This window comes from Mandrillus leucophaeus, unplaced genomic scaffold (assembly GCF_000951045.1).
Source record: "Mandrillus leucophaeus isolate KB7577 unplaced genomic scaffold, Mleu.le_1.0 Scaffold863, whole genome shotgun sequence".
NCBI lineage: Eukaryota > Metazoa > Chordata > Mammalia > Primates > Cercopithecidae > Mandrillus > Mandrillus leucophaeus.
In genome coordinates, this window is record NW_012109397.1 from 1029803 (window position 1) to 1039810 (window position 10008).

Genomic DNA, 10008 nt, shown 5'->3' on the forward strand with positions numbered 1-10008 from the left:
TTCAAAGAGTTGGACTCCCATATAACAATGATGCCCTTCCATGGAACCCTCTTTTTCCACTAAGAAGTATTCCTGACTCCAACTAGGGTGGCCACAAGTTGTTGACCTGTTGCCTGTGTAAAACAGATTATTCTTTGGCTTTTAAAGTGATGCCCATTTGCTTTTAGAACAAAATCCAAACTCCTGGCAATCTTCTTTTTGTTCTGGCTCCTGTCTACTCTACCCTTCCTTCTCTTAGCCTTAGTCCAGCACCTCACTTAACTTCTGCCCCTGTGATTTTATGTCAATTTCACCAAGTTCTTTCCCACAATCTTCCAGGTCTCCTTGTTCCCCTCATTCTTCAGGTTTCAGGCTAAAATGTCACCCTCTCACAACACCTTCCTAAAGATTCCCAACCTGCGTTCCCTAGTACAGAACTATCTGATAGAAATACAAGTCACACCGCAAATATGAGTCACATATGTCATTTGAAGTTCTTTAGCAGCAAGATTTTAAAAAGTAAAAAGAAACAGCTAAAAGTAACTTTTGTAATATTTTAACCTTATGTACCAAGATTAAATTATTTCACCATGTAATCTAAATTTTTAAAATTAAAGATATTTTATATTTTTCTTCTTGAACAGTCTTTGAAAACTGGTGTGCATTTTATGCTTACTAGCACATCTCAGTTTGGATGAGCCACGAATCAAGCGCCCAACAGTTACATGCAGGCTAGTGATTACTGTGCTGGACAGCACAATTCTGGAATACATCATTTAAAAATTTTTCTTCATAGCACTCGTATTGTAAAATTGCTTTGTTTACTTGTTTATTCTCTCTCTTCTCTATGAGAACCAGTGGTCCATGAAGAGTAGATTTTGTCTGCTTTTTGCATAGTTCTATCCTCAGCATATAGCATGATATCTGGCACTTAAGAGGTGTAAAAATTTTACAAATGACTTCCATCTGCCCCTCTTCTAGCCTATTTAGGGAAATTGCCAAAAATGATTTTGTTGAAGGGAATCAGAACATACTGCCCCAAAATATGCCACCATAGCATATTGATTATTTTGAGCTGAAGGCAACTGAGAAACAGCAGGCACGGGAAGGATTCTCTGCCCTGCCCCTTACTATCTAAAAGCGGGGCATAAGTTTCCCATGAGAAAGGTATCCTTGCTGTATCAGGAAGAGGAGAACATTCTTATCACTGGAGATGGGGAGTTAATGCTGAGATGAACGTATACAAATGAACCTTGCTAAAATAATCCTCCATTGGTATAATTGTTAAAAAAAAGAAATTTGGTTTCCCATATATATTTCCTAGTCACTTTCCCACAATTTACCATCTCTAGTCCAAATTCACTTTTTTTCTGACTCTTGTCAGATCCCCACAATTTATTACTCTATGTTTAAATGGTTTATAACCCCCTGGGTCTAACCACTTCTTTGGAGTTTTCACTTTCTTTATGATGCCCCTATTCCACATAAAAATATTAACATCAAATAAAATATGTGTGCTTTTTCTCCTGTTAATCCATCTTTTGTCCATTTAGTTCACAAGCCCCAGCTACAGAATTTAAGATGTTAGAGGAAAAGTCTTTCCTCCCCTGCACTGTGCTGCCTTATTGGTTTCACAAACCACAAGCACATGCCCAGCTCCTGCAATCTGAGAAGTTTATGTGGCATAAGGGATTTGGATAAGTGTTGTGGGACAGTGAGAAAAAGACACAGGAATCGTGTACCAGAAGCTTTCTCAGCAAGAGGGAAGCTGCCTTTCTTCAGAGACAGTTGGGGAACTCCTGAGGATTCTCACAGGATCTGAGAAGCAGCCCCAGGACACAGCCACAGAGTGAAAGCATTGAGAAACGCCTGTCCTGACTCCCAGACAGATTTGTGCTATGGTGGGGATATTGTACTACAATATATTTTAATCTAGTCTTCTTTGAAGTGGAAGTTTTGGGGGTTCTAATTTCAGGTCTGCTGTACAACCCACTGTGTAGCATCTGCTATGTAATCATCTGAGTCAGGAAGAAACAAATGTCATCCATCTCCAAATCAAAGCATAATCACATTCTTCATAAAACCACACAGACTTTAATCCCTCATGAACCCAACTGCAGGGGGTCAAGTACTCAAACAGAGGGGACCCAGGGGTTCCATGAAGACCAACTCTCAATGTGGATATTAGGCTCCACTTCTAAAACCTCGGCATCCATTTTCTGTTCCCTAAGTAACCCAGAAGAAAAGTCCACACCTTGGTAGCTGATGGCAAGGCTGACACCAAGACCCAAAAGGCGAATCCATTGAAATAAAAGTGTAATAAAGCTATTCTCTGTACCAAATAACCTCCTGAAACTAAACTATTGGTACCATTAACTACAATTTGCTGGTAGCCATGTGTCCAGCAATGTGCAGAGTACCTTTTACATTCAGTTATTCCTTGCTGTATAATCTAATTGGTTCTGAAAAATGCCCAAAGTAATGAATTTTTTAGTAATAAGAAACCTATTTTATTAAGTGTGAGAAACAAAATGTCTCCAGCCTATGTAATAAGCCACCAAATATTTCTAAATATTTGATTTTTATAATATAAAGCAACTAGAAGACCAGTTACTCAATTATTTAATGCACAACGAATTAATGCATACATTTGTGTATAGTATGCAAGGATATTGCAAAGAACATATGAGTTACATCTTTCTTCATGAGAAAAGTTTACCCATAGAATATGTGAAAACCAAGACTAAAGTGGTAAGAAACTTGCCCAAAGCTACACAGCTAATGGTGGAGAGCATTGTTAGTCACAATTCCTGCTCTTCCAAGAACAGGACCCATTCTTTTATTCCTTCCTTTTGTGCCATGGAGAACACAGGCTGTGGACCCATTGACGTACTTGATGGGCAACCCCTCAACCAGTAATTTTCTCTCCCTCCTATTTGATGGGAGTAGAGGTCAGTTAGGTGGCTAAGAGATTGGTCCAAGCCTAACATCAATAAGAACAAGGATATGGTACAACCAGAGCATGGAATGAGTTTATGTTATACTTTCAAGTGCTGCTCAGGTTGTTTGATGGGGCTGGGTAGGTAGTAAGAAGAGTGTCTATGTCTACAATGCAAGGAGTAGCATGCTCATGAGGCCATGAGACCACAACCATGTGGCAAGGCTTGGTGTATGAGCACATGACAGAACATGTGGCCACATTTCAACCCATCTGAGATGCGGAGACTCCTGTCCATGCATCACTCTTCCTCAATGTCTTTGCCATGTACCTTTCCAGGGTTGGAATTGGAATCCATGGCACGGAACAGCAGAGAGCAGGGTCCGCATGTAATCGTGTGGGTAGGCATTCCAGAACTGTGTATAAAAGGTATACAATATGGAAGGTACAATTGGTTTCTAGCTTTGGGAAGCTTGAAACAGTTGTAGAAGCATCTTTTGTCTGAACAGAGATTTTGGTAACCTTGAATGCACAGGTGTTGTGTCACATTTGCTTTGATTTTTTGAGGCCTGCTACACTAAAACTTAATTGTGAATCAAATGACCATGGGCTGGAAACCTTTCTCCCATTTATAATATTTGAATCTTGAAGAATGTATTTTAATACAGAAGGCGGTGGCTTGAGGAAAGAATACAGGTGGAAGCCTCAGAAAAGCTAACATAAAATAAGAATTCCTCCCCTGGACATAGATATGACGAAAAGCACACTACTGGGACTGTTGGATGAGGACAGAGCTGGAATTTTCAGTTCATCACCACTAGATTTGTTTTGTTGTTAATGTTTTTAGAAGTTGGCTCAGTTGTGTTTGGGAGAGGATGTTTAGCAAAATGTTGCAAATACTGCCACCCCACAGGCATCAGTATCTGTCCAAGGCTGCCTTCTCTGGTGAAGCAATTCTTTGTTTAAGAAGAATGGACTCATTCAGGAATAATCCATTGATTTTCCTTTTAATCTTGTCAGGTGGGGGAATAAGGTTTAAGGAGGGGAAAAAAACCTCAGAGATTCTGGGAATTAGTTTTAATGACTTTATAAGGAAATAAACTTTGGGAAAAGACTGATTAAAATGCAAGGAGAGGCTCCCCTTACAAGCTAAACAGGCTACTAGGATACTTGGTAGTAATGGTCCACCACACCCTGTCGCCGCATCACATGGCCTTCCCCAACCTTGAAATTAAACTTTGCTTATGATCTTCACCAGGTGAGGGACTCAGTGGACAAAAAGCAACATGGTAGCTATCTTCTCCTACATCAGTAAGACAGCTGTCAGGCCTCCAGGATAAACTCTAGGGTTTTAGACTGAAAGGTATTTAACATTTGATTTTGAGTAATGGGTAAATCTTATATTATAGAAATCTAAGAACTTAAAAGAGACTGTCTTCTTTTAAGTTCTTAGTTCTAGAAGGTCTTTTTTTTTTTTTTTTTTTTTTTTTTTGCAGGGGGGTGGTGGATGGGGCGGTGGCTAATAATTAACTGTAAATATAAGAGAGAAAGTGTATTTCTTTTTTTCCTGACAAAGAGCTAGAAGGATGTTGCTGATGGCAGGTACTGGCTCTTTAGGGTCTGTACTAGATTTAGTGGGTCTTCTGACTGACAAAAAGTTTTTAACTGAGAAGAGTTCAGATCAAATTGTTAGATAATAAGACAAAGCTGGGTGTTTTCCACACTTTATGCCATGACAGTTATGACAAGAGAGTCAGGGGCTAGGGCTAGGTGTGAATTAAATGGAGACCCTTAAAGCAGTGGTTCTCTGCTTTGAATGTGTCTAAGAATCGCCTGGAGAACTTGATTTAAAATCCTCAGAATGTAGGACAGTGGAGGGGGGCCTAGGGCACAGGCGGGTGGGAGATTCTGAGGAATGGCGCTGCTCTAGTGTCTCTGGAAAAGGAGAAATCAGACATTGCCGTGAGATACAGGGAACAGAAGGAACTTGAGCTCCTATATCTGACTTTCTGCGTATGTATCCATGAGATTCTCATAGAGATCTGATTCCTAAGGAGAACATGTATATCCATGAGATCCCCCACAGAGATCTGATCCTAAGTAGAACATATATGTCCATGAGATCCTCAGAGATCTGATTCCTAAGAAGAACAAGTATGTCCATGAGATCCTCACAGAAATCTGATTCCTAAGGGGAACATATACGTCCATGAGATCCCCACAGAGATCTCCCTGAGGAGCACGTGTCAATGAGATCAACAGAGATCATCCTGGGATGTGATACATGTATGTCCACGTGACTCAGAGATTTGTTCCCTGAGAACATATGTGTCCATGTGATCCTTGCAGAGATCTCCCTGGGGAGCACACATATGTCCACGTGATTTTCACAGGTATCTCCCTCAGGGGCATATACACAACCATGTGACCCTCACAGACATCTGACCCCTGAGGAACATGGGTTTGTCCATGTGGTCCTCACAGACCTCCCTGAGGAGGGGCTCATGATCCCAGCCTTCCGGGTGAGGAAGCTGAGGCTCCACATGTCTCAACACTAGAAGGTGCCAGAAAAGGGCTCTTTTCCTCTCAGAAATCTGTGTAGGGTTATGGTTCTCATAATTATTGAAGAGGAATGTATTGTTTTGGAGTTATTTAACCCCTCATGAAGTTCATTAAAACTATATTCTAACCATTCTCATTAAAGAAAGAAAAAGCCAGGATCAGCCCAGAACTATTCATTTTCAAAGACTGCAGCGTGACTGAATTTATTTTAAATGTGCAGTGCTCTCAGATACTTCAGATTGACTGTTTAAAAATTTCACTTCTTATACAGACCTAAAATTGGAAGCATTTTTCCTCCCAACAAATCCAAGATACCTACTTCCCTCTTTATTCAGACATTTAGGGATATGAACAAACCCCCTTAACCTCTCTTTTTACCACAGAATTTGTAGCATGAACCCTTCCTGTCAGCAGACAAAGTCCTCAAATGACAGAACAGACTCAGCCACAAGCCGAAGCCCTGTGGTTTACGCCAGAACCGGGGTGTGTGTGAAATCCAGAGGACTCTGTTTCCTCTCTCTTTTCATGAATGATGGGGGACATTTCCTAAGTTCCTTCCTGGTGGGTGATTGGGGTGAACTGAAGGCTTCTGAGCAGGTAAAGCTGAGACTCACTTCTGCTTCACCTGCGTTTCTTTCACAGAGAAGGAGGGTGAAGCTATTAAAGATGGTGTTTCAAGTCCTAGGAATGGAACTGATTCAAATGGAGACCAAATTAGCTAAAGTCCTGATACTGTCACAGAAAACAATAAGTGCTCAACAATCCTTCCCCCAGCCCTGAAAATGGAGAACAATTTTGCATATTTACCTTCCTCCCAGCAAAACTACTATTCAAGCAGCCTTAATAAGGCACTTCACGTCATTAAAGGAGAACATTCCCCTGAAGCGAATCCTCAGAGGACATGAATAAGAGATGACTTCTGGTTATTTCCAGTGGGACGTCTTGTGTTGCTATCTATATAGATTAATGTCATCACAGATGAGTTGCCTATTATAACACATTTCCTCTGGGAACCATTGGGTATTTTAATAATTACTGAATTATTTATTGCTCACACAAAGCAGAGAAAAATTCTCTATGAGCAAGACCTCTTCTGTTACGAAAAAACAAAACACTTGGTCAGAAAATGTTCCCCTCCCCTCCCTCCCTCACCTCAGAGCTATGCATGATTGAGAAAGTCTGCCAGAATGTATTTTGGAGACAGTTAGCTTTTGTTTTACTTATTTATATAGGCTTTCATTTATGCATTTATAGGTTCATCCTAAAAAATCTCATGGATCAGGAATGAGATGGACCAGGTTTCATTTTTTCTTTTGTAGTCATTTAAACACATGAGTTCTCACCTCCTTCCATCCTACCCCACCCTTCCTAATGAAGAGAGTCTCAGCCACCGCTGACGTCATATTAAAGTGACCTGGAGTCTAGGCACCGCGGCTCACACCTGTCATCCCAGCACTTTGGGAGGTGGAGGCGGGCAGATCAAGAGGTCAGGAGTTTGAGACCAGCCTGGCCAACATAGTGAAACCCTATCTCTACTAAAGATGCAAAAAATTAGCCGAGTGTGGTGGTGGATGTCTGTAATCCTAGGTACTTGAAAGGCTGAGGCAGGAGAATCACTTGAACCCGGGAGGCGGAGGTTGCAGTAAGCCAAGATCATGCCATTGCACTCCAGCCTGGGCAACAGGGCGAGACTCTGTCTCAAATAAAATAATAAAATAAAAAATAAATAAAATAAAATAAAATAGTGACCTGGAGAGACTTTAAAAAGTTCTATCCTAGACAAGTAAAATCTCAGTCTCCAGAGGTTGAAGCCCAAACATGGGTATGCTGGGAAACCTACGCAGCTGATTCCAGTCAGGGTTGAGATTCACTTTGTAGGCTAAGATCAGGCTGTGATTCAGGCCTCAGGAGCCATGGGTGCAACTTCAGCTCCACCTGCAGCATCTGTCTCCCCAGCTCAGATTCCTCATCGTTAAGATGATTATCCAATCATTAACTACCCACCATGCATAATATTAGAAAATACCATGCCAGGAAAAAGTACTCAAAAATCCAATTTTGGACAAATATCAGATCACATTATGCTCCAGCAAACAAATAGCATCTAAAACTAGTCACGTGCAAGTGTACTGAAGGCTTTAAAAAAAGATTAGTCAATCAAAAAAGAAAAGAGGACTAAAAGTTCACGCTCACAAATAAATACCTCTATATATGCAGAAGGATTCTAGAAAGCCTTACATAAACATCATCCTTTCAACAACAAAAATGTCCCTAGGTGCTATACACAGAACGCTGAATGATTTGCTGTATCCCAGATACGAAAATTATTTTGCCAGAATGCATTGCCCAATTGCATATTGGAAGATTAGCCTGTGATTTCGCGTTACTGAAATAAATCCCTATAGGATCCATTGCTTTCTTTTGGACATGCCCTGATACCTGACCCCATTCTATTTCACTAACCAGATGGCAATCTCCTTGCATTCCGTTTCTCCTCCGTGGGCACCCAGTTTTCTCCAACAATGTTTTGATGAGGCTTCTTGAGTGGTTGTGGGGTGGGTGATCACCAGCAGAGAGAACCTGTAGCAGGTCTGCCAGTTGGCCTGAACTCCCACGGCCTCTGCTGTCCTGGGCTGAGGGTTTGTCTGTCTCAGTAGAAAAAACACGGCTGAGTAGAAGAAACAATGGCACCCAGGATACTGAAAGCTTTGTCTGGAAGCACATTTCCACGCTTCCTCCACCTTGAGTCTGTCTTGGATGGAGATAAGTGTGTTGCCGTGTACGGGGTAAACTTGTAACCAAAGGAATTTCTGTGGTAAAGGGGAAAAATAAAGCCTTCAATTATTGTGCCTGCAACATGTTTGAAAGGATTCATTAATTGGGTGGCTAAGCTGATTTGCAATGACAAGCTGTTTCTACACAACAGGCGGTCTGTAGGTAATTTCTAACCCCAAATGGCAGGAAAGTTCCATGGCTGTAGACTTTCAAACTGCACAGGCAGCCAAAAAGCTTGTTAGATTGCCTCTCCCTAAACATAGTGTCACATATTAGGAAGAATAAGCTTCTCCATTTTCCAACAGGTGGTACAAGCTATAGGACCCAGGTTGGGAAACACCTTATGTTTATCCCATTATAAAAAACTCCAAGTGATTCGTGGTCCTCGCCCCTAAATAAAAAGAGGCAATAAATTCTACTAAATGACCAACATCATGTTGAGTTTAAAAGTTTTAGGCCAGGCGCAGTGGCTCACACCTGCAATCCCAGCACTTTGGGAGGCTGAGGCGGGCGGATCATGAGGTTAGGAGTTCGAGACCAACCTGGCCAATATGGTGACACCCCGTCTCTACTAAAAATACAAAAGTCAGCCAGGTGTGGTGGTGCGTGACTGTAGTCCCAGCTACTCAGGACGCTGAGGCAGAAGAATCACTTGAACCCGGGAGGCAGAGGTTGCAGTGAGCCGAGATCGCACCACTGCACTCCAGCCTGGGCAACAGAGCAAGAGTCCATCTAAAAAAAAAAAAAAAAAAAAAATGGGGGGGTTAGACAAGGAAAAATGTTAGAAGAAAATAGTAATGTTCAGAAAACGCAGGTCTGTTTTTTCAGTTTATTAAGAGTTGAGATTCTAGAGTAGGAAGCATCTTAGAAAAATAGAATTTCAAGACCTCAAGAACATGACACACGCACTCACTCAGTGGTGACTAAAGGAGTCGGGGACGACTTTAGAGCCAATCAACTTCCTGGAAAAAAAAATTATCTTTCTGTTGATGGCTTGAGGCATCTAAAATGTTAATAGCATCTCATGTCGGATCCTGGCCCAGAGATGAGCTGGTAAATGACTGTGGGCTAGTAACGAAGGTACTGGGATTACTTTTATGAGTTAAAAACAACAACAACAACATTTTCAGGTTGTTATGTTAGCAATTTAAAAGTGACAGAGGATGATGCAACCATTTCTAACCCCAGTGCTTACCTTCAGAAGAAAGATAAATGATTCTTTATCTGGAGCTCCACAGCCTTTTAAATCCTGGAGAGTATTTCACAGTCACAGAGTTCCCTGTTTTTAAAATTCTTTGACTGTGCACTGGGAGCTAGAGAGGATTATTTCAGGCCAGAAAAGTTTTCAGTTGCTATGGAGAGAGCTGCTCTGAAGGTAACAATGAAGGTGGATAAAAGGGAGAACTTTCTGTCTGGTAGATTTTCAGGGTAATCAAATCAGGGTGGTTCATGAATTTAACTTTTTAGATCAAGATTTAACCAATTTTCGTAGGCTCGCCTACTGTCACTCGCCTTTCAAGGGACAGAATCTAGGTCAAAGGATTTCACCTCGCAGAATAGAAAGACTTTAGCGTTAGATGAAGATCTTTTTTTCTCTTCGGTTGATTCTGTAATAACTGTTTCATCCAGGCTCAAACCAAGGATGTGTTGAAAAGATAGGCTCTTTGGAACCCTATTTGTTTTGCAAGATGCAGAAGCCTCAAAGATTGAAGGCTTTCGTAATGAGATGTTTTCAAATGAAAAGTATTGGTTGA

The 10008-nt window shown here is 41.2% G+C and overlaps 1 protein-coding gene across 4 annotated transcripts in view; it reads right to left on the minus strand.

Moving 5' to 3' along the window:
• The window catches only part of SLC39A12 (solute carrier family 39 (zinc transporter), member 12), a 107688-nt gene extending 97928 nt beyond the window's left edge, over nt 1-9760 (minus strand). For 3 of the 4 annotated variants that reach the window (XM_011968901.1, XM_011968900.1, XM_011968902.1), the window contains exons 1-2: nt 9450-9760; nt 7943-8289 (exon numbers count right to left, since the gene is read on the minus strand). In XM_011968901.1, coding sequence (XP_011824291.1) covers nt 7943-8203 — 261 coding nt within the window. In that variant the 5' untranslated portion in view covers nt 8204-8289; nt 9450-9760. The remainder of the gene's footprint in view (nt 1-7942; nt 8290-9449) is intronic. The other variant, XM_011968903.1, reaches the window with a different exon arrangement.
• Nucleotides 9761-10008: the final 248 nt, after the last annotated feature.